A 25333-nucleotide genomic window follows, 5' to 3' on the forward strand; every position below is an offset into this window, starting at 1 on the left:
AAATGGCATGGAGAAATATTTCTTTAGCTTCCACCAGAGGGCATTGAGCAGCCTTTCTCTCCTTTGCTGTTTTTATGACGGGGCAGTCTGCACATCACTTCTGTTGATATTTTGGAATCTTTCCTGTTGTGGAATGCTCTGCTCACTTATTTGGGAGCCTCAGCCTGTTCCTCTATTTGAAGACATTCTTTACAGGAGTACCACAAAAGCTTACAAGTCATCAATTGCAGCTACTGACAGTGAACTCAGTATACCAAACAGGCTTAACTGCTGTTTCCCAAAGCTGTTGCTGCAATCTTCAAACATTTGTGACCTTTTAAAAGGCTACACTCCTAATTTCCGAGCCCCCTACTCCAATGTTACACAGGAGTTGTGCTACTGGAATGCCAATAAATATACAAATGGATTGACCCGTGTTTTATGACAGAGTCGACACAAGATAGCATTGATGGAAAAAAATCCCAGCTCAGCAGCATAACATCAGAACAAATTGCCCTGTGGAAATTCAAATCCACGGTTAGGGTTAGAGTCCATCTAGCCTAAATTAATGTAATTACTTTATTTACTTTCAAAGACATATATCTTGCGGTATAAGCTAAAATATATCCTTCAAAACAGATTACGGCCTCTTTAGGTCAAAGAAGTGGAAGTTTTAGAACTGTTGTTGCTACTGCAATGTATCCCTTTCCTAAATGCACAAAGCACAGCATCAGATCTTTAAACAGCTCTTCAATAAAAGAATTTCAATTTATTGTTCTTGTTCTGACTTATAGCTGTGTAATCCTTTTACATTTATTGAGTAGCTCTTGCATTTTAATTTACATTTAAATAGATTTATATACATGGGTCTTGAGAGAAACCAAGGTTAATAACTGAAGGTACAAAAATCATGTGCTGTGCCTTTGGAATAAACAAATAGGCTTTTATATTACATTGCTAAGTCTAGTAAGTACAAAATGAAGAGTGCTATTCTCATACCTGCAAATATTTATTAGTTTACCTGTGAAACAGATTGCTTAAGACATGGTGAAAATGATAAATTCTTTTAAAAATACAAGCCCCAGAGGGAAGTGGAGTTTTCTAGCTACACGGGCAAGTTGTGTTTGTGATGAGACATGAATAATTGCAGTCTCCTCAACCTATCTGCCTTAGGAAGTTAGAAAGGGATTTCCTAGTTTTTCTTGAATTGATCACAGGTGTTTTTTGGGTATTTTTTCCTTCTCCTGGAAGATGGCAGAGATAGGTGTTTGAATGATGTAAGAGGTTGCACTGTTGACTTGATGGGATCACTTTGATAGATTTTCTTGCCCTTCATTTGAAATGTTTCCATACATCTTAACAAGTTATACTTCTAGGGTTAGGGTTAGGGTTAGGGCTGTCACATATTTAAATAAATTACATTTGTTTCATAATGACGTTAAGCCACTGAGAGAATAATTAAATATCAGAAATGATTGAACTGAAACAATGATTATACCATTCATGTCAATATTTTCCTTTACTGTACTCAAACTGAATTGAAACCAAACACCCAAGAATCAAGCCAGGTATCTGTAGTTGCAAAGCTTCCAGTTTTGCTCACAACACCAGTCAAATCCGTTGAATTGTAATTAAACCACCCAACTGATGGGCAATTTTGCCAGTTCTTTAGTATAACTACCAACGTGGTACATTCTGGGAGTGGAAGGCTAAAGAAAGTATAGTCATTATGTTGCTAATCAATAACCAAGGGTGTTATGGAGAACATAATGATCCCAGTTTTCCAGCTGCAGAAAGAAGCAGTGGAAACAGTGAGGGCTTTAGCATTATGTAAAAAATAAACAGTCCTGGAATTTAAACTAAGTCTTTTTGGACCAAATGGAATGTGGCATCAAGAGCTAGGTTACAACAAAGGAATATGATTTTGAAAACAAACCCATGTTGCAGTAGCTTATCAAATGGCTTGTCTAGAAAAAAAAGAGAAAGCTCCATCAGCATTATCACAATAACTTGCATTTTTATATAGAGCCTTTACTATGGTAAAATGTTCCATGGTCCTTCACAAAAGTGCAGACAAGTATTAATGCCGAGTCAAGAAAGAGACATTAGGAGAGATGACCGAAAACTTGAGTGAAGAGGTAAGTTTTTAAGGAAGGAAAGATGGAGAGGTTTGGGGATGGAAATTCCAATCTAAGGGACTTTACAGCTGAAGGCATGATCGCTGATAGTGTGAAGTGGATTCGCAGGAGTTGGAGGAATGCAGAGTTGTTGGAGAGTTGTAGGGCTAAGGAGGTTACAGTGACTAAGATGGAGAATTTTAAAAACCAAGGTGTTGATGGAACCAATCTGGGTCAGTGAAAACTGGGATGATGGGTGAACAGGATGTAGCGTCAGTTAGGTAACAGACAACAGAGATTTGTACAAGCTCAAATTTATGGAGGGTGGAAGATGGGAAGCTGGCTGAGAAAAGCATTGGAGTCGAGAATGGACATAACAAAAAACAAGGGTTTCAGCAGATAGTCTGAGATGGGGTAAAATGGGCTAGATTAAAGATAGAAATGTGGAATCTTTATTATGGATAGTATATGGAACTGGAAGCTCAGGTCAGGGCCAGATAGAATAGCAAGGTTGCAAACAGTATAGTTCAGCCTGAGACAGTGAGCAGGGAGGGGGATGGAATTGTAGGCTGGGGAATGAAGTTTCTGTCAGGGGCCAAAAACAAGCAGAATAAATACCAATTTGTTTTACTTAGTTTTCTGTCTTCCTCTTCCGCAGACAGTGACTTCAACACAGAGGATTGTCTGGTACGAGAGTTGACAGTAAATGTTGGCATGCTGTTCGCTCCCAGCTGAGCTGAATTCTGTCCATATCCATATACATCAGCATTTCCAGCACGGATCACTGAGTGGCAATCAGGAGCAGAAACTTGAGCAAATTTCCAGCTTAATAGAGGTGAAAAGGACAATTGTAGCATTCTTAGACCACCTTACTTCTAACTTACCACACCAGGGATCAAATAAGAGATCCTCTGTGTTCTGCACAATCCAACTGCTTAATGGTCAAACTCACCGAGTCATCAGAAGAAAAACAAAAATACCTGGAAAAACTCAGCAGGTCAGAAGAATCGGAAGAACCTGTGAGTGTTTTATACGAAAACCTTTAATCATGATAAACTATGAGAATTACAAATATCTAGATGATAATCTCAAAATACATTCCCCCATCTTAATGGTTCACTATACTGAAAATGTTCAGTGCTGTTTATAAAATACACTTTAATCGGACACTATATTAAAAAAAAGTTCAGGTCTGCCTCCACTCCACAAATCTAGTTGGCAATGAACTTTTATTAAAGAACATATACTTTTATTTAGTAACAATGTGAGATGTTACTTAGACCCTCTCCCCAATTACCATCAAGATCTAGTATCTGTAATGAGAACTCCTTAAATCGTCTTTAGATGAGATACATTTGTAGACAATGCAGCACACCAGTGCCATCTAGAGGATAATTATGCACATTACTTCAACAAATAGCAGCATTTCCAAAGAAAAAATCTAGATAAAAATATGGACCTACAATAGCAGAGTATTTTTTTTAATTATAAACAAGCAAGAAAAATCAGTAAGTAGTGAGGCAGCAATTTATGTGTCCTTCCAATTTTGTACACTGTATTTGAAGTTAACGATGCAGTGTCTTAAAACATTCAAGACCAAACACAGCTTAGGATGCACATCTCCACTCATCTCCATTCTGTCTGCAATTAGAAAAATACTCTTATTTACTATTCAACTTCCACGTAACACAATCTAAATTCCCTGTCCTCAGTCTCTTGCATTGTTGCATTCAAACTCAACACACACTGAAGGGACAGTATCGCATCTTTCTATTAGGAACTTAATAGCCCTCTGGCCTTATTATTGACTCAAATCATTTCAGACCTTAACTCCTATTTTCAGAACAAACTAGAATGTCAGCAGTGTTGACCTACCTTTTACTTCTCTCAGGCTCCTGGAATAGCAGAGCATGTGCAGGTTGACTTGGGGCAGAATTCCACCCACTCCCCCCACCTCCCGTTTGGGGGGGGGTTTCAGGAGCGGGTGCGCCACCATTTTATGTGAGTGGGCCATTTAAGGCCCACCAGCGTTATGTGCTCCCTGTGCAGGCGTGGGGTTGGATTACCTGAGCCGAGAGTGCGCTCTTTTGCAAACGCGCATGAAAGAGCGCACAGATCCCCCTGGGGCTAAGTGCTGCCTCAGGGAGATCGGCTCCACAGTAAAAAACCTTAAAAACAGAAAAAAAACATTTCCCTGACATATCCCCTCATGTGACACTGTCACTTGAGTTGGGACATGTCCATCACTTTTAAATACACTTTTATTAATTTTTTAAACCTACATGAAACCTCATCCCGCCCGTGGATGAGGTTTCATGTTTTTTTCCAATGCCCACCAGGGCTCTCCAGCAGGGATGAACATAGTTGGGAGGCCAAGTGATAAGCCTAATTCCAACGAAGCTATGCCCCCACCCCATCACCCTGTTTTTTTGTCATGAACTGAAGACATGCCCCTTAAGGTCCATCTTCAGTTCATTGACTTACACTGTCTTAAATGGACTGCCACCCACCTCCCCCTCCCTGACAACGATACTTTCCTTCCTCACCCTCCTGACAAACCAGAGCAGAGTGGTTAGGCCTAAGCACACTCAAATATGAAATGCTGGACAAGCCATTATTTCAAATAGAGATTTGTGTGTGAAGCGATGTGCAAAGCCTGAGTATGGCGAAACATATGAGAAAGTTAAAAGTGTTGCCAATTGGAAAGGTGAAGTTGATATGCCAAGTGGAAAACTGTGGCAGGAAGCAGAAAGCGGACATCGTGAAAGAATGGGACATTCCACCATCAAGTTTGTTCATCATTCTGAAGATCAAGGAAAACATCTTGGAACAGTTCAACAAACAGGCATTCTCTCCAGCAAGGAAGAGGACGAGAATAGCTGCCTATCCTGATGCCCAAGAAGCTCTGCTAACGTGGTTCAAGGCAGCCCAAGCTGGAACATGTCCATCTCTGCAGTAAGGGGAGTCACCATGGCAAAGAACCTGGAACACATGGAGTTTATCTGCAGCAATGAATGGTTGGACTGATATAAGATAAGGCACAGCTTATAAGCTGTGATGCATTGCTAAATCTCACAACGAAAAAAAGCATGACTTTCACTGAACAAATGAAATAAAGATCTTTTATTCTTTTCACACACTCACACCACCATATTAGGGTGGTGCTTAATGCATCACCACAATGGCTCAATAGGTAGCATTTCAAATAGACTGTGTTTGGAGGCATATTGGGTTACATAGACACACATTCATGTGGCACACTGGGCCTCCACAGCTATCACGAAGCTCTGCTTAGCCCAAATTTCAAGGTGGTTCCCCGGGATTTGACTCAGAATTTACTGTATGCTCATGTTTGTCACTCAACTATTAGCAATCCATTGCACATCATTAATTTTTTTAATTTCAATTAGATTGCAAGCAGATCCACTTTCCAAGCCAGAAGATTATTGCACTGCAACTTGCTTACAGTAATTAAATGCAAAATCATTAAGTTTTTTTAACCTTTCAGAATTTAAAGGAACAAGGAGAAACAAACAAAAAATAATTGGAAGAAATAGCTTTATATGAATTAGTGACAAAAAGGACCTTACAATCTCAGCACAGATAACTTAGGAAAGAAAGTCAGCCCAACATAATATTTTATATTAGGCACCTTCTACAAATTTACAACAATATTGTTGGAACAAAACTATTTACAAATTGTTTTCCATCAAAGTCCCTTTTTAAACAGAAACTCCCCATCAACAAGAAAAAAAAATCTACTCAAGAAGCCTATTACCCATGTGCAAATATGTTCTCAAAGTTGTAAATAATGAGCGGACTTTACAATTAGTCTATGATTCCAGTATATCCAATAAAGTTCAAAAGGTTCACACGTACTTCTGTCAGCTAAATATATCTGATGTGGCTATAAAAATGGTACATCATAGCAAACAAAACTTTTAACAAGTCCAGTGTATGGATCATGCTCGTGCAGATGTTTATTCTCTGCATACCTGGGAGTATTATTTAAGGAGAACTTAATGTCGGGCATTCAAAGCAGCAGCTCTGACCAGCACACCAGATTTTTATGGCACTAAGAGTTTTAACTCTAAACTAAAAATATAAAAGATTATAATATTTTGAATCTATTCTACAAAAAAAGGGACACTTCAGGAGCTGATTCTGTGCACATTGAAAACATTTCTGAACACAAATAAACACTGTAAGCTGGTTGGTGCTTTCCCCAACACAAAATAAACCCCAAGTCCTTAAATGAAAACACATGCCCCCTTCAAACTGTAAGGTGTTTTTTAAAGCAAGGATGCTTTACTGATGCCAGCACTGAGTGCCTGAGTGAGAAGCTAAACATTTTTGAGGTACTATTTGTACAGTGGAGTGGAATGCTAGTACCTGAAACTTTTATACATCCCATTCCCTTTATTAAACAGTAGATTAAAAGGCAGCATCTTTTTCCTGATCAAAAGGTTGTCTCATTACACCTTTCAGTGGCATGCTCAGTATATTTCTACTGATTCCAGTATTCTTCCAATATCCTATGTGTGGCCATCATTTATATCTGAGCTTGAACTCTGAGTGTCAATGAGTTACTTGCCAGTGTAGGCCATTACGGTCAAGTCCAAAATGGCCCCGGGATATAGGAATCACAGGTAGCAATCACAAGAGGAAGCCTGGTTGATTTTTCCCTTCCTTAACAAAAGGATACTGAAGCTACTTATAATGCCCAATTCAATCAAAACCCTAAGCCTCACACAGATCAGGTCACTCACCAAAGACCAAGGTGCTCTTGATCTATGTAGCTCAGTGCTGTGCAATATAAGCCATTTGCTCATTGAACCATCAGGGACACTATTTATACTAAATAAAAATTAAACAAAATATAAAAACTCCTGTCCCTCATAATATTATAAAATGAGAAAACACTTGGAAGAATTCACTGAAGTTTGGACCAGCAATGATTATTTTCACTTGATTTCTAAAAAGTCATACTTTTACAATTAGACAGCATGATGGGTGGCATGATTGTCCAGCTGATCTATTCCTGCCACTCATGTTTCTAGGTTTGAATGTTCATAAATGAATAGTCTGGTTTGATATGTTGACCTAGCGTTTATATTATGGTAAGGACTTGAGCCTTTGAACACTCAGTTAATCAAAAGAAAGAAATTTTAATACAGGACAGGAAGGTTGAACCTAGGATGACAAATTTAAATGAATGTAGGGCAGGTGGAAAGACAAAAGGTTTGGACCAAATTGAAATGCAAGGTTATAGGGATTTTGAATTCATGTATTAGCTAATAAGCTGAAATTCTAAATGAGTTGATCACTAGCTACATATGAGTTTTGCAAAATCAGCTCTAGTGTTTCGATGGAAATAAAAGTAAGCAAAATTGGTAGAGAAAAGACATTGTTCTAGAGCATATCAAACAGCTGTTTTCTGTAATACTGCAGAAATAATTTCTTTATGAGCAGGTACAGTTAGTCAACAAGTCATTTTTAAGCTGGTGTTTTGAAAAGTAGCTTGGAAAATTTGAACTTTAATATTTCGGTCAAGGATACCACCAAAGTAATTTTATAATTGCTCCACTTCAAGCCTTCCATCACAACAAAGGGCTCAGCAACATGGTGTCTATATAACCAAGAAGTGTGGAAGGCTTAAAGGAGCATGCAAAGTTCATTTTCACTAGCTTCTCAGTTTTGCTGCAACCAAAGCAAGCTTAGTACAACACTGCTACCCACCAAAGATAATCTCACACTTTAGTATTGCCTTGGTTCATAAATCCACTGTTTAACCAAACTGTTGAACGCCTTTCAGAAGCACTGTAGCTTCAGTCACATTTCTGTTTTAGTCTGTTATTAGAATCAGGAGTCATCAGCTCTGCTGGTGTACTCCATAGTACGTTTTCGCACAGAGTCCTGTAAGTAATCTCCACAATCCTTCAGCACAGCCTTCTCAAATGTTCTACTACTGCTCTCTTTTGCTTGTGAGCACAGGTCATCTTCAGTTTCATCATCCTCTTCCTGAAAATGCCCATCCTGTGGCTTCAGTGGCTTGGTTAGCGACATTTTTTCTTCAAATTAAAAAAAACACATTTGTAAAATTTTCACTCAACAGTTAACAAAAATATAAATTCATGGGATTAACGGATAACAGAGGTCGCCTTGTTATATTATGGTACAACCATGAATTTCACGCAGTAAATTGTTCAACACCATCTGACTTTTCTTACCAGTGAAAACTATCTTCTTGCAATATAAACAACAAAAATTGTTCACATCAGGAGACTCAAGCATCTTAAAATCAATGATTACAAAGAAGTATTTCTTTGAAATCTTGTGTATACATTCCTCAATGTTTAAATGTCCTGTATATAGGATAATTTATTATCATGTTACATAAAACAAGGGTGCAGGAAGCAATCACGTTACTTGAATTTTAGAAGGATCAAAATATGCAAAATCAGTGTGTTAGTTATTAGAAAATGCCATATAAATGGAATATTGTAAGCAGGTAAATTAACAGGTAAAAGGTGGCCAATTAGCCTGTCCTGTTTCAGAAAAGTCTCGTATACTTTTGCGCCCCTATATTCTTGTATGATATTTACAAAAAATTCTACAACGAAAAGTCAACAGGAAAGACCAATGGCCCAAAGTTATCTCTCTCAAGCTTCCAACAGTTGAGAAGACACCTGGGGCAAGATTAGGACAATTGTTATTCATCCAGTCGTTTTTCAAACCCTTCTACTCTCTGATTACCAAAGCCCTCCACTCATGGTTGCATTGGGGGAAAAGAGGGCAACAAAATATTTGATCTTACTACAGCCAACCAGCAGTTTTAAAATATGGCAACAAGAAATTACAGACAGCTGAGAGTATATTTACCTCTTTTTATAACTTTTTGGATATTGTGAATTCAGTACAATACACTTCATTTTAATTACAAGAGTTTAGAAGTCAATTGTTTAGATATCCTGAATCTGACATTCTCACCCTCTTCACCAGCACTAACAGGCAGTTCCTAGGATAGACTATTTTGGCTTCAAAACCACTTGCAGCTTAAAGAAAAGTCTGTGATGGCACACAAGGTATAATAATTGTTTTCAAAGAGCAGAGAGCTTTCTATTTATAATTGGCCTCCACTTTCAGGACACCAGCAGTTATCATCTTCTCCACAGAAAATAATATTATCGCGACTTTGATCAATTTCTAAATTGAACACAAGTGGTTTGCTTTTCAAATTATTTGGGGTTTTATACAACACAAATAGCAGCTTCTTCTTTAAGACGATATCCTTTGTCACAATGGGGGAGGTGACACCCACACCTCACTTTCCTCCACCATGACAATGTTTTATTATCGCAAAGGGCGAGATGTGCACTTCGCACGCAATCTATTCTTTAACTGTTTCTGAGGAAGTATCATTCCCTTCTACAAAATAGCTTTTTTTAAAAAGAGTAGTTTGATCGCTGTACTCTTTACCTAGACACCTCTCCCATTAGTTTCTCAACAAAAAGACCTGTTTGGTTGGCATTGCATAGTCTGAAACTTGTATGAAGAAACACTAGAGATTTTTCAACAGAAGGGTTGTGGTAGGTTTTTACAGTGAGGGTGAGTATCATGCCTTTGAAAGACCTGAGGAACGGGAACCATCAACTAGCATCAGCACCAGGTAGGGAAGCTGGGTGGTGAACACTTTAGTGGGACCAGGATCAAGGGAGGAGGAGATGAATCTCATGGACAAGCTTGAAGAGGGCATGAGCAGAGATATAAGAAAGAGATGCAGGATCAAGGATATGGTAATAAGGAGCCTTGGGGTACATTTGGGCAAAGGGAAGTGGTAATTCAACAGAAGCAACTTATTGGGTGCCCTCAATCTTAATGATAAAGAAATCACTCTCCTCACACTTGTGGAGGGTGCAGGAGAGAAGAGACAAAGATTGAGGCCACCCAATAAGTTGCTTTTGTTGCATTCCCACTTCCCTTTGCCCACCAAACCAAATGTACACCAAGGTTCCTTCTTACCATGTCCTTGATCCTGCCTCTCTTTTTTATATCTCTGCTCATGCCCTCTGCGAGCATATCCATGAAATTCACCTCCTCCTCCCTTGATCCTCGTCCCACTAAACTACTCACCACCCAGCTTCCCTACCTGGTGCTGATGCTAGTTGATGGTTCCCTTTCCTCAGGTCTTTCAAAGGCACAGTACTCACCCTCACTGTAAAAACCTGTCACAACCCCTCTGTTGAAAAATCTCCAGGATCATAATCCTGGCTTCTTTTAGTGAAGGAAAGAAGCCAGGATTATGATCCTGGAGGATTGAACAGTTTTGACAAAGAATACTAAAGCCCAACACTACATCATGTAGGCCAGCCAGATCTGCTGATTGATGGATAAACCAATTATGCACTAGATATGTTCTGGTCTGTCCTCCTTGGACTTGAATGAGTGAAGGTTATGGCCATACAGGGCGGTAGAGAATTAATATTCTACTGCGGGACAAGAGCTTTAAAATGACAAGTGAGTAAGCAGATCAAAAACAGCAAAGTTTATGAATACAAAGAAGTGGTAGGAGATATCCTCATCTATGACTGAGATCACGGAGGAAGACAGCTCACATGAGATGACAATGAGAGGGTGGGCTGAGAGTACTGAGATGGAAGTTAAATATGGAAGGAGCTGGAAGAGGTAGTGAAATCAAAGAAGAAAAACAAGGTGGAGATTGATATCACAGTGGATGAGGAGTCGCTCAGTGCAGAGGCTAAGCGAAGAAAAGAGGCAGGATACCCCTCCAAGAAATTCAGGATGGGTCGAGGACGTTGGGTACTGGAAGAAAGGAAAAATGCCAGTTGATTTGGAGAAGTGACATTTGATTTGTTGATATAAGTCATTTGCCACGATGGTAGTTTGAGCTGGGCAGGTGGTGGAAAGTATAGCCAGGCAAGGACAAGATGCATCCATTGAGGTAAGTTTAATTCAAAGCTATATCAATGCAATTATCCACAGTATGATTCTATATGCCAAGAGCATTATTCACGAGCAAAGATAATGGTTGATGCTCTGACAATAAGAACAGGAAGCAGCAAGTAAGCAAACTCTCACTAGTGAGAATTTGGGTAAGAAAGGACGCTGATGCAGCTGGTATTATTGCTTATAAGGAGACAGCAGTGGGTATCACAATGGGCAACTCAGAGGATACTAAGAGAGGTACAGAAGGTGTGTTTTCCAAGCGGGCATAAGAGCCAGAAAGCAGTCGAGTGCTAATGGATTGGGATAGGGATTGTTTGTTTAGCATCTTCACACACTTCTCCACTCTCCTTTCAGGTATGCTGGGCAAGTGTTGCAACATTATAGCCAACAAGACCTAGAGTGGAATAAAATCAGAGCCCGGAAGCGGAGTCATACAAATTCAAAACATTAACCCTGTTTCTCTCTCCACAGATGCTGAGATTTCCCAACATTTTCTGTTTTCATTTCAAAGTTCCAGCATTTGCTTTCAAGTCCTAGAGTGGGACTTGAACCCAGAGCTTCTGGCTCAAAGGCAGGGACACTACCAAATAAGCCACAAGACCTCTTCTGGGGTAGGAATTGGGGGCCAAAGTACCCTACAGGGAAAAAAATGAAGGGTAACAAGATTGAATAATATCAAGAGGAGATGACAGAAGTGAAGGGATCATAATGGGCTCAGATCTTGAGTGGTAGGTAAAATATCAGGGAGGCGATGGTGTAGTGGTATTGCTGCTGGACCGGTAATCCAGAGACCCAGGGTAATGCTCTGGGGACCCAGGTTCAAATGGTGGAATTTGAGTTCAATAAAAATCTGGAATTAAAAGTCTAATGATGACAATGAAACCATTGTCAATTGTTGTAAAAACCCATTTGGTTCACTAATGTCCTTTAGGGAAGGAAATCTGCCATCCTTACCTGTTTACATGTGACTCCAGAACCACAGCAATGTTCAGACCCTCTGAACAAAGGCAATAAATGCGATGCCCACATCCCATGAATGAATAAAAAATATATAGTAGTCGTAGCTGCTTAAATCTATTTGTTAACATTAGAGAACCTTGAACAATATTACACAATAGAGCCATAGGATAATTAAATCTGAAAGGTAATCAGATCTCAAAAACCAGCTTCCTCTAGCGAACTTACACACTTATTATGAACTTGGCAATGTACAGTACAGTCAGCTACTTCAAATGTTACAAACATTACTGCAAGCATTTTGAAAAGAAACGGTGGACTCACTTTGAGAACAATGCGGTTGGTGCTTATATCGTCGAGATGGTAACACACAATCTGCCACAAACACCAGAATCTAAAACAGATGCAGAATTTAAAAACTCAAATTAAATAAGCTATCACCTTCATGCTTTTATTTTGGTGAACTATACCAAAAGTTAACCACTTTTTAACCATGGGTTTTAGTTGCTGCTAGGTAAGAAAGCATAATACTACATGAAGCACGTGTGAATTTGTTTAGTCATTTCATTATTAGATTTTAGTGATTCCAATACAATATGACATACTTGAATTGCACTAACTGATACTCAATCTTCATTTATATTGAAGTTTTTCTATCCAAGGCAGTTGTGCACTTCTGCCACATAACCTGGTTTGCTGTCTAATATCCTATGTTCTTACAGCAAGTTGGATTGACAACAACATATAACTCCCCATGCACAAATGCAAAGCCATACTTATTGCTGACAATCAGGCGGGGACCTGCCCCATTGGTAGGGAAAGACACGAAGTGTATTGCTAGCCTGCCTACGGTCCAAGATTTCAGTTATTTACAGCTAGACCCAACTTGGCAAATCTGAATTAAGTGGCACACAAAGCACCCAATGGTCATAGACATCAAGATAAAGTAGCTCTGACTACAGAGGCATCACAAAGTCTAGTTTGCATAGTTGCCATTAAAAACACCGATGTGATGTAAATAGAATTGAAAATTATTTAATCCTTTTTCTGATGTACCTCCTTCATGTGCAGATTTTTTAAAGCACATTTGCCAGTTCAAAGGATTCTGCAAGTGGGCCAAAAGAAAAAATGTTCATCATTAGTCTTACAAAACTGCAGCTACCCATGTAGCTGTCAAGCCAAAGACATCAAATTATTCAGCGTAGCTAAATGCCACTTCATTACAACCCTCAGGCATCAACAGTAATCACATTTTTACAAATACAAGATTACCAGCTACAAAAAATGAGACAACCTGACAATTGATCTCAATCCTAACATTACACATACCTGCTCCAAACTACTATTTGTCAGTTAGTTTTACATTTATAGCTCTATAATTCTTCATCCATTGATAATAATTTGAAATAATACCTATGGCCTTCCTATTAATGCTCATCTCAGCAGCTCAACGTCTTTAACACATACAACAGTGTTCAACAGTGGCTGACGAGTAGCACCAGTAGAGCACAAGTTAATGCTATTAACACTCACATCTCAAAACAATTGAGAGGGGTGAGGGGGTGTCACAAAAATGTTGATTTAAACTATAAGCAGGTAAAGGATTTTTGAACTAGACTTGCTTGTAACTTCGGTCAGTTGCAGGATTTTAAAATGAACAATTGTCTCAGAGAGGTGAGCAGTTCTCGTGACATAATGGAAATGCTGAAAATTCCATCTCCTCTCAATTTCTATCACAGCTAAAAATCAAACAAATGTAACAGGTTGATTCAGTACACTATGACAATAACATTCTTTAATATTGAGATGCTTATTTCCGTGACTTTCTGATGTAACCATTCATAAGCTGCAAATAACTAATCCTTTATCAATTTGAAAACATCTTGCAAGCCTGAACTATGGCTTAAAAAGAATAATCTATAAAAACGCAAATTTATAAATCTTACCAGTCCAAGCGCAAGACCAGAAAAAAGTGTTATCAAAGCAAAAATGCCATATGATCCCCAAACTGGTATGCCAATAACTTCAGTGAAGTAATTGTGACAATGCTGAAAAATAAACAAACATTCTAATGCTATTCAACATTGCAACCAAAATCTGTCAAGATAATACAACTAAGTCACTGGCAATAGACAGAACTGCATACATTCTTTTGCCAAAAATAAGCTTCTAGGTTATGAAATGGAAAATAAGGTACCCAATATCAACGTGGCACGCCAGAGCAGTAAGATGCATGGGTTTAGTTCCCAGCGCTACTGAGTTTTTGATCTCATTTGTGCTGCTGAATCTCATCAAGAGGGGCCAAGCATTTTCACACAGAAAATATAATCATTCCAATTATATTCCTGCAGGTGAGAATAATATTGGCCAGGAAGCTGTTTATAATCTCTTCTAAATATCAACTAGAATTCACCAAAATATTCCCCCAAATACATATAACTACTCTTTTGTATCCTTCAAATTAATTTTTAACAATACCAACATGAATTGTAATTAATTGGGAGAAGAATGGAGAGGATTAGCAAAAGGAAATATTCTCTGATTGATGGGATGTGACAAGTGTTGTTCCCCAGAGAACTGTACTGGAGCCTCAGCTTTTCACTATATATATCAATAGCTTGGACAAAAGAAGAGTAACATAACCAATGCAGGCACAATACATTGCACAGATGGGAGTAGGGAGTTGCAAAGTAACGTGGACAGATCAAATAGGCTAAATTCTTGCAGATCGAGCTTAACATGTGGAATTGTAAGGTCATCCACTTCAGACTCATGAATGACAAATCAGAATATTTTCTAAGTGGTAAGAGACTAGGAGTAGGAAAGAGATTTGGCTGCCTGAGTACACAAGTCACTAAAACCTAATGCACAGGTACAAAAAGATATCCCAATTGTAACAACTATGATTCAGTATTATACCATCAGAATTCTTAACCCAAGAGTCAAAGTTAAAATAACTTACACGAATCCACATGGACAGCTGAAATAATGCTGACATGCTAGTCATCCTGCAATAGAATTACAAGAAGGGTGTGAGTAATATTCAATTGAGATTGAAACATTTTAGAAAGAAACCTCTCTACAGTTAGGATATCCAACTTTTACAAATTTATACAGAAAATAAAAATTTCACTGAGATATTCCAAGGGTGGGGAAGCGGGAAGGAGAGGGCCTGTTAGAGTGGAGAAGTAAACTCTGCAATAAACAATCTCTACCAAAACATCCTTGTCTCAGTGCCTTCTTCACAACCAGACTTGGGATATTTCTCCAAGAGTTGGCCCACTACAGGTCAAATCACATCCTTAAATATGCTGAGATGACTAAATTAGTTGGACAGGCTGAATGTCCTTTTTGCCCTTCTATGTTCTTATCTATTAATAGAACTTCTATTTTAAGCACATTAATTTGAACTGCATGAGTGGAATACGCTCAATTAACAAAATATTGAAATCTACAAAACACTTCAATGTTTTGTTTGGGCTCTAAATTCCATCCAAATACATCTGAAGACTCCAACTTTCAAAAGGAATGGCTTCTGGCTCCCATCCAATATCGTTAAACAATAAAGGTTCTTAACTAATTAAAGATCAGGTGTGTGGATGTGCAGACAGTACCAAAAAGAATTTTAAATTAACACAGCTTTCTGACACCCCGGGTATATTTATAACTCACTTCTTTCTCGACGAGTGCTTACTTTATATCCCATTTTGTGGCCTCTGGAAGCTTATCCACCACTTGGGGAGGCATTCTAACTTTTGTCAGTATATTAATTGAAAGCTGTTGGTCCATATTGCTTTGGAATATCCACAAATATTTTCCACTGTCTCTATGTTTGATGTTCACCCACAATTGTCATCACCATCTCCCATGCCTTCCTTCCAGTTTCTTTCACAATATGTCATTGGTCAAAAATCAACCAATTATTAACAGCAGTCTATTTCTAACTAAAGGTGAAAAAGCCATTCTAAACCTGATTTTAATGCCACTTTTAACTCTGAAGTCATTATTCCAAAACCTAACAAAGCATGGCACTTCATCAATATATGCCTTTAAGCATTTCAACAAGCCTGATCGTACATCAAGTTGACAACTAAAATCCACACCGATCAATGTAATTTAATTAGCTCTGCTAGAAGTAACCAAAAAGAGAAGCAAAGTGACAGTCAAAACAACTAATCTTTATAAATTTTCTGTTCTTTATGCATGAGACATCACAATTTTAAATTAACTCCAAGGCACTTTTGAAATAATTAACTTTAATTTTACTTCCCCCTTCAAATTTTAATTATAAAATTACGCTAATTATTTAAGGCCAAGACCAATCAAATAAATTTCCTGGATACGATTAAATTCACAAAAGAGTCAGTGATTATCATCCAAATGATAACTGACAACCTTGGGAAATAATAAAACACATCTCAATAAATTTTAACCGGTGATCCAATTCTTGAATTAATATTTTGCAACCTAACTTAAAATTTTAAGAAATTATGATTTAAATAGCATTAAAAATTAGGAGTATCAATTGAGCATACTAGAAAATACTAATCATGTACTGACTTCTGGATTATTTAAACTTACAAAAAGGAGGAAGGTCTTAACCAAGAATACATTGGTTCTATGGCTTCCCATTTCTTTCCATCTATAAAGTCAATAAAGTCATTCTTCATTCTAGGGCCTTGATACTTTCTAAACTCTCCATCCTTACAGCTGAAAAAGAAAAAAAGCAACTTAAGAATGTTTCAGTAAATAGATTTATTATTTTACGTTTGGACAAAACTAAAACAACTGTTAAGGTGATTCAAATTACAAATGCCACTTAAAATAGCTATAATCCAAAATGCTCAAATATTTAATTATCTTGCAATTGCGCTCAGTATCCACAATATTTCATTTGTCAACACACATTATTGTAATTGTAAACCTGTGTGTAACAAAAAATACTGAGTGTGAAATCTTTGTTTTTAATTAAATACACTACACTTGTAATAATATTAAAGATGCCCTGAAATAGCAACATATTGCAGAGGTTTACTTGTGCTTTTTATGGCAATGTCATTTTGGGGTATGTGTGAGGGATGTTTGAGAGAGCTAGTACCCTTGACACCCTGCAAGTTACACACCCATGTCAAAAATAGTGTGGGTAGGGGAAACCAGTGTCCCACAACTCTCACTTATGACTCGAAGTGACTGGTTGTGCACACCAGCAGCCATACCCCAGGATCGGGACTCGATAGTCCAGCAAAACTAAGGGGGATGGAGAATTAGTGAGTGACTCTGAAAGGCAGAAGTAGCATAGGATAAAAAGTGCACAGCACGGGAAATTGGCAGTTAAAAGTATATGTAACTGCAAAGAGCACAGTAAATAAAGCCAATGAGCTGAGGGCACAGATGGACACACAGCAGCATGACATCATCAATGTAACGGAAATTCGGCTCAAGGAGGGGCAAAAATGGCAGCTCAACATCCCTGGATATAAAGTTTTCAAGCAGGATAAAAAAGGTGGAGGTGTAGCATTAATGGTTAAAGAATCAATGATAGCTGTGAGAAGGGATGATATACTAAATGAAGCATCAAATGAGGCCATATGGGTTGAGTTCAGAAATAAAAAAAAGGGACAACCACACTGCTAGGAGTGTACTATAGACCCCCAAATAGTGGGAGTTAGAAGAGCAAATATGCTTCTGAGTGCAAAAACAATAGGGCAGCAATCGACGGGGCCTTCAACTACCCTAATATCAATTGGGATACGAACAGTGTGAAGGGCACAGGAGATGCCAAATTCTTGAACTGCATTCGAGAACTTTTTTTAGCCAGCACTTAACAAGCACAAGGAGAGGGGGCGCAATTCTAGATTTAGTCTCAGGAAATGAAGCTGCGCAAGTGAATGAAGCAGCAGTGGGGAACCAATTTTGGATATAGTGACCATAATATAGTTAGATTTAGCATCATTATGCAAATGACAAAGGCAGAACAAGGGTAAAAGTTCTAAATTGGGGGGGAGACAAATTTTACATAGCTGAGAGGTGAACTGGCAAAAGTGGACTGAATACAGCTGCTAGAAAGGAAAACTGTCAAATCAGTGGGAGGCATTCAAAGGTACGATTCTACGAGTGCAGTGTAGACATGTACCCACAAAGAAAAAGCATGGTACTGCCAAATCTACAGCCCCCTGGTTATCCAAGCTTATAGGCCAAGATAAAGCAGAATAAAAAAGCTTATGACAATCACAGGAGACTTAATACTGTAGAAAGCTGAGAGGAGTATAGAAAGTACAGGGGTGAAGTAAAAATGGAAATTAGGAAAGCAAACAGAGCTTACAAAAAAATATTGGCAGTTAAAATCAAAGAAAATCCTAATGATGTTTGACCAGTATATTAAGGGCAAAAGAATAACTAAGGAAAGGGTAGGGCCTATCAGAGATGTACATGGTAACTTGTGGGTTGATGCAGAAGATATGGGTAGGGCTTCTCAATAAGTACTTCATCTCTGTCTTCACTAAGGAGAGGGATGATGCAGACATTCTAGTTAACGAGGAGGAGTATGAAATATTAGATACAATAAGCATAGTGAGAGAGGAAGTACTGGAGGAACTGGCATCCTTGAAGGTGGATAAATCACCAGAGCTAGATGGATTGTATCCCAGGCTGTTGAAGGAAGCCAGGGAGGAAATATTGGGTGCTCTGAGGATCATTTTCCAATCCTCACTGATACAGGCAAGGTCCCAGTGGTTTGGAGGTCTGCGAACATTGTACCATTATTTAAAAAGGGTGCGAGGGATAGGTCAGAAAATTATATGCTGGTCAGCCTAACTTCAGAGGTGGGCAAATTATTGGAAACAATTCTGAGGCACAAGATAAATTGTCACTTAGAAATGCATGGATTGATCAAGGATAGTCAGCATGATTTTGTTAGGGTAAGATCGTGTCTTACTAAATTAATAGAATTTTTTGAGGAAGTAACAAGGATTGATAAAGGTAGTGCAGTGGATGTTGTCTATATGGATTTCAGTAAAGCATCTGACAAGGTCCCACATGGCAGACTGGTCGGTAAAGTGAGATCTCACGGGATACAGGGGCAGGTGGTAGGCTGGATCCAAAATTGGCTCAGTGACAGGAGACAAAGGGTAATGGATGTTTTTATGAATGAAAAACAGTTTCCAGTGGTGTTCCACAGGGCTCAGTGTTGGGGGCCTTGCTGCTTGTTGTATATATTAATGATTTAGATTTAAATGTGGGAGGCAAATTTGCAGATGACACAAAAATTGGCTGTCTAGTTGATAGTGAAGCGGAGAGCTGTCGACTCCAGAATGATATCAATGGTTTGGTTGAGTGAGAGGAAAAGTGGCAAATGGAATTCAATCTGGAAAAGTGTAAGGTAATGCATTTGGGGAGGGCAAACAAAGCAAGGGAATGCTCAATGAACGGGAAGTTATTAAGGGAGGTTGAGGAAGTGAGAGACTTTGTAGTGCCTGACCACGGGTCCTTGAAGGTGGCAGGATAGTTGGACAAAATGGTCATGAAAGCATATGGAATGCTTTCCTTTATTGGGCGAGGTATTGAATACAAAAGCAGTTATGCAATGATGGAACTGTATAAAATGTTGGTTAGGCCATAGCTGGACTTTTGTGTACAGTTCTGTTGCCACATTACAGGAAGGACATAATTGCTCTGGAGAGAGTGCAGAGGGGATTTTCAAGAATGTTGCCAGGGCTTGGAAATTGCAGCTATGAGAAGAGATTGGATAGGCTAGGGATGTTTACCTTAGAACAGCGGAGACTAAGGGGTGACCTAATTGAGGTGAACAAAATTATGAGGGGCCTAGATAAGGTAGACAGGAAAGACTTGTTTCCCCTAGCTAAGGGGTCAATTACCAGGGGGGGCATAGATTTAAGTTGAGTGGTAGAAGGATTAGAGGGGACATGAGGAAAAACCTTTTCACCCAGATAGTGGTGGACATCTGGAATTCACTGCCTAAGTTGGTGGTTGAGGCTGAAATGCTCAACTCATTTAAAAGGTACCTGGATCTGCATCTGAAGTGCTGACACCTGCAAGGCTACGGACCAGATGCTGGAAAGTGGGATTAAGATGAGCGGCTAGTTTCTTTTTTCTCTTTTTTGGCCAGCGCAAACACAATGGGCTGAATGACCTCTTTCTGCACTGTAACTTTTCTATGGTTTTATGGAAGGATCGATCAGCTTCATCTGGTATGGTGTGGGAACATCACCCCTTCTAAGTGCACGAAGTCTGGGAACAGCGGATAAGGCTGAAGAACCTAAAAAGTTAGTAGGACAATGGATCAGAAGGCAGAGACCAGCAAGATGTATGACACATGTAGGGCACGGTCATGACGCATAGTAAGGTGAGTGGCCAGACATCTGTGAAGAGTCTGGAACCTCACAATAGTATATGCCCCATAGTTAGTCATGAAGTGCAGATCTCCTGGTAGGAGTAGCTACAAGGACATAAATTAAAGTATTTAAGAATTATGGGTAATGAATCAGATAACAGTATTGACCAGTTATCTAAGCAAACCTTTAGAAGATCCTGTGATGGATAGTTTTTGCAAAGTAAATATCATATAGATAGTTCTAAAAATTCATTTGTGTGTTCATTTCCATTTTGTTTACTGCAACTAACATAATCTGGTTGGGAATGAATCCACAGTCCTATCCTGTGGTTGGAATTATGGCATGAAGTCTTTCTGCGTTTTGTCAGAGCAGGTGGCTATAAACAATAATCTGAACAACTCTGTTTGTTGATTCTCTTCAGGCCTATAGCTGTTTGTCACTGGACTGATTGCTTCACTATCCCATTCGTTGTGGCCAGGCTATCAGAGTCAGCTGCTCAAAAGACCGCTGAGTACCTTTGCGTCTTTCAAATGTTGATCGCCATTCCCAAAATGTCTCATTGATAAGATAATCCAGTTCTGTTGACTGGAAAAGGCCTCACAGGATGTCTCTGGATGTAGGGGTTAGGTTGCAGCACCTTTCCCAGACAGCAAGATGTACATGTGAATTAGGAGCAGAAGTAGGCCACGCAGCCCCTTGAGCCTGTTCCGACATTCAAGAAGCTCATGGCTGATCTGGCTGTAAGCTCCCGCCTATCTCCAGTAACCCTTCACCCCCTTGTTTATCAAGAATGTATCTGCCTCTGCCTTGAAACATTCAAAGACTCTGCTTCCACTGCCTTTTGAGTAAGGGAGTTCCAAAGACTCACTACCTCTGAGAGAAAAAAATTCTCCTCATTTCTGTCTTAAATGGGTGACCTCCTATTTTTAAACAGTGACCCCTAGTTCGAGATTCTCCCTCAAGAGGAAATGTTCTTTCTACATGCACCCTGTCAAGACCCCTCTGGATCTTAAAAGTTTCAATCAAGTCACCTCTTACTCTTCTAAACTCCAGTGGATACAAGCCTAACCTGTCCAACCTTTCCTCATAAGACAAATTGCCCATTCCTGGTATTAGTCTAGAAAACCTCTGAACTGCTTCTAACGCATTGACATCCTTCCTTAAATAAGGAGACTTAGACACTTCACAATAGTGAAGAAGCTTATGTATGAAAAATGTCACAGGTGCTGGGTCAAGTTCTGTACTGCAGAGAGTTAGCAAAATACCACACCTTTTGCTATTGTAGCTCAGAGGTAAGTCAACATTTGCTAATTAAATTACATGTTCTGTGCTGATTTCCTTCAACTATCTCATTTTTACTTTTGATAAAGTTGATTCCTGGTTTATATTGAAGACATGTATCTGATACCCTAAGGCTGGGAAAGCGTTGCAGCAATTATGGTTTCTATTCAACTTTGGGTAATGTTACACACCCAGATATTGTGCACATAAAATCACATTCTGACTCATAAGGAGTGCAGAGTCAATTATGGAAGTCATTTTTAATATTAAGAATAAGAAAAGCATTTGGCGAAAGCCTCAAAGACAGGCTCTGCAACATCATTATGGTGCTTAAAGATTTATATATTTGCAGATACATAATACAAAAAATAACTTTAAATAGGGCAATGAAAAATATTTGTAAAAATTGCAAAGCAAATAAACATTGTATTTTTCTTCTGCCCCACTTGTAACTGAGAATTATATACTCACTGGTATATCGTAGGAAGAGCAGTAATAATGAAACGACCACTCAAACCTGTTTCAAAACAAAAGATGGATGCTTATCACAGCAAAATAATTAAGTGATTTTTATATCAAGTTTATACATGGGAAAAAATTGCTAAACATCACCTACAGAAGGTGTTTCCAACTTTTACCAAGCATTCAGTTTCCCCAAGAATCTTACTCGACCAGAATCCTGCCCTACAAGAAGCTTACTGTATTTCTCTTATTTTTCAACAGAGGAGAATTGAAAGTTTTATTCCATCACATGACTTATACAAATGAAGGAATAGCAAGATATCATCATATTAATGGTTCTATGCTGGATTTTGTAACTAGCAACATTAAAATTGGTTATTCTAAGGTGAAGAAAATGTACCATATTTCAAACACTGCATACTGACAAGTGATTTAAAAATAAAACTCTTACCAGATTTCTGACAAAAACAATACTTGTGAAACTTTAAGGCACCTACCCCAGTACAAAAGGAATACAAACTTTATTTCTGTTGCTTAATGTAGCAACTACCTCAATATCCAAAGTAGGAATATTCCTCAGATTACAACTACATCAAGAATAAAATATGAGCAAGTGAAACCAGAAGTGCACTTGTAACCATCTGATGTATTCTGCTAACCCACATGGAAAATCAGCAGTAATAATGCTCCTCGCAGTTGAAATAATAGAATGTAAATAGAAAAGTTACAGCACAGAAAGAGGCCATTCAGCCCACTTTGTCCATGCCAGCCCGAGGACACCCAGGTGCCCTTTCTAATCCCACCTTCCTGCACCCGGCCCTGCAGCTTACAGTACTTTAGGTGCAGATCCAGATACTTTTAAAAAGAGTTTAAAGTTTCTGCCTCTACCACCAACTTAGGCAGCAAATTCCAGACACCCACTACCCTCTGCATAAAAAAGTTCTTCCTCATGCCCCCCTACACCTTCTGCCACTTATCTTGAATCTATGTCCCCTGGTTCTAGAACTCTCCACCAAGGGAAACAATTTTATCCTGTCCACTCTATCTATTCCCATCATAATTTTGTACCCCTCAATCGTCACCTCTCAGCCTTCTTTGTTCTAAGGAAAATAACCCCAACCTATCCAATCTCTCCTCATAGCTACATTTTTCTAACCCTGGCAACATTCTTGTAAACCTCCTCTGCACTCTCTCCAGAACTATTACGTCCTTCCTTTAATGTGGTGACCAGAACCGCAAACAATACTCCAGTTGTGGCCTCACTAGTGTTTTATACAATTCAAACATTATATCCTTACTTTTATATTCTATACCTCTACCAATGAAGGAGAGCATTCCATATGTCTTCTTTACAACCTTGTCTACTTGAAATGCTACCTTCAGGGACCTGTGTACTTGTACGCCAAGATCTCTCACTTCTTCTACCCCTCTTAGTATATTCCCATTTATTTTGTAATCCCTGTAACTGTTTGACTTCCCTAAATGTATGACCTCACACTTCTCCATGTTAAAATCCATCTGCTGCTTTACCGCCCACTCCACCAACCCATCTATATCGTTTTGGAGATTGTGGCTATCCTCTACACTATCCATTACTCGGCCAATCTTTGTGTCATCTGCAAATTTTCCAAACGTGCCCCCCACGTTCACGTCCAAATCGTTAATATATAACACAAACAGCAAGAGTCCCAACACTGAGCCCTGTGGAACACCACTTGAGACAACTTTCCATTCGCAAAGCCCAACAACCTTCAGAAACACTGGCTTAATACTAGCTGGATAAAATATCTCCCCGTTGTGTGAAAACATGTTGTTGTTCTTCTCAAGAGTAGAAATAATAGTCAGTCCTTTAACTCATTAACACTTCTGAAGGTTGATTCTTTTGCACAAGATTAGAGGCAGGCTTTGTTCCCCACAGCAAAATACTGTTTATGTGCAATGATACCATTAGTGATGAAAAATACCTGGCTGCTCGGTTACATCCACTTTGGCAACATTGACACCCAGGTCATCACTCCACTCTGCAAACTCATTCCATTCAGACTGAAGATGCTGGCAGGCAGGACACCAGGGGGCATAGCTGGAGATTAAAGTAAACACATGGTTTAACACGTGCACATAACTACAGTATTATAACAAACACGGACGGCAACCACCACCCCCTCCCCCCAAATTATGTTTTTTTAATTACTTTTAGTTGAAAAATGCGGGGCTTGTGACTATTGACAGTGACTGTCCTCAGATGCTTTGGTTGCAAGTCACCGGCCCTGACATGTGGTTTCATCTCACTGCATTTTTAGCCTCGCTGACTTCCTCTCAGGACCAAGTTATTCACATAACTTGTTGTAAATGATACGGACACGGGCGCGCCCTCTCCCCCCTCCCCCAAGCCCCAGCTCCCGGCCACTCACAACTCCACCATCCACTCCCCCTCCAAGATCTCTCTCCAGTTGTGGTCGGTGATGACTTTGACCAGGCTCTTCTTGGCTTGTACTGCCGGTACTGACATGAACACGGCCAGCAGCAGTGTCAATCTGAGCCTCAGCCGCCCCGGGGCCCCTGCCGCCGCCATCTTCCTTGATGCTTCCTTCGCGCACTGCGCATGTCTTTCGCGGCTGTCCCAGTGACATGCGCAGTTGCAATGAGCTGTTGGAACCGAGCACTCCAGGGACTGGGCAGAATGAACCCAGACTGTAATACAACTAGACTGTCACTGGGCCAGAAATAACAACAGAAAATGCTACAAAAACTCAGCAGGCCTGGCAGCATCCGTGAAGAGAGATGCTGCCAAACCTGCTGAGTTTTTGCAGCATTTTCTGTTTTTGTTTCAGATTTCCAGCATCCACAGCATTTTACTTTCAGGTAACAGAACCAAACTATCAGAATCAGTCCGTAGCTGAACCAGAGTGTAACAGAATCGGACTGTAACACTGACTGTATCAAAATCAGACTGTATCCGAACCTGACTGTAACAAAATCAGGTTGTTACAGAATCGCACTGTTACTGAATCAGACCATATCAGGACAAGACTGTATCAGAACCAGACTGTATCAGAACCAAACCGTAACAGGACCAGACTGTAATAGAATCAGATTGTAACAGAACCAGGCAGTAACTGAATCAGACTGTAACTGTACCAGACTGTCAGAACAAGGCTGTATCAGATTCAAACTGTAACAGAACCAGACTGTAACATATAAAATAAAAGCAAAAAACTG

The 25333-nt window shown here is 39.3% G+C and overlaps 1 protein-coding gene across 3 annotated transcripts; it reads right to left on the reverse strand.

The window, feature by feature from the left end:
- Positions 1-5637: 5637 nt before the first annotated feature.
- Positions 5638-24714, reverse strand: tmx1 (thioredoxin-related transmembrane protein 1). 3 transcript variants are annotated; one of them, XM_041214778.1, is made up of 9 exons: positions 24526-24714; positions 24079-24194; positions 22124-22169; positions 16602-16730; positions 14983-15028; positions 13967-14068; positions 13077-13125; positions 12345-12414; positions 5638-8167 (listed from the first exon to the last, which is right to left on the reverse strand). In XM_041214778.1, exons 1-8 carry the CDS (start codon positions 24684-24686, stop codon positions 12368-12370), a joined length of 696 nt encoding a protein of 231 aa, XP_041070712.1. In that variant the 5' UTR covers positions 24687-24714; the 3' UTR covers positions 5638-8167; positions 12345-12367. The 3 variants fall into 3 exon arrangements, with proteins under 3 accessions (XP_041070712.1, XP_041070710.1, XP_041070711.1); XM_041214776.1 differs by lacking the exon at positions 13077-13125; XM_041214777.1 differs by lacking the exons at positions 13077-13125; positions 16602-16730.
- Between the last annotated feature and the right edge of the window lie 619 nt (positions 24715-25333).

This window comes from Carcharodon carcharias, chromosome 20 (genome assembly GCF_017639515.1).
Source record: "Carcharodon carcharias isolate sCarCar2 chromosome 20, sCarCar2.pri, whole genome shotgun sequence".
Classification (NCBI taxonomy): domain Eukaryota; kingdom Metazoa; phylum Chordata; class Chondrichthyes; order Lamniformes; family Lamnidae; genus Carcharodon; species Carcharodon carcharias.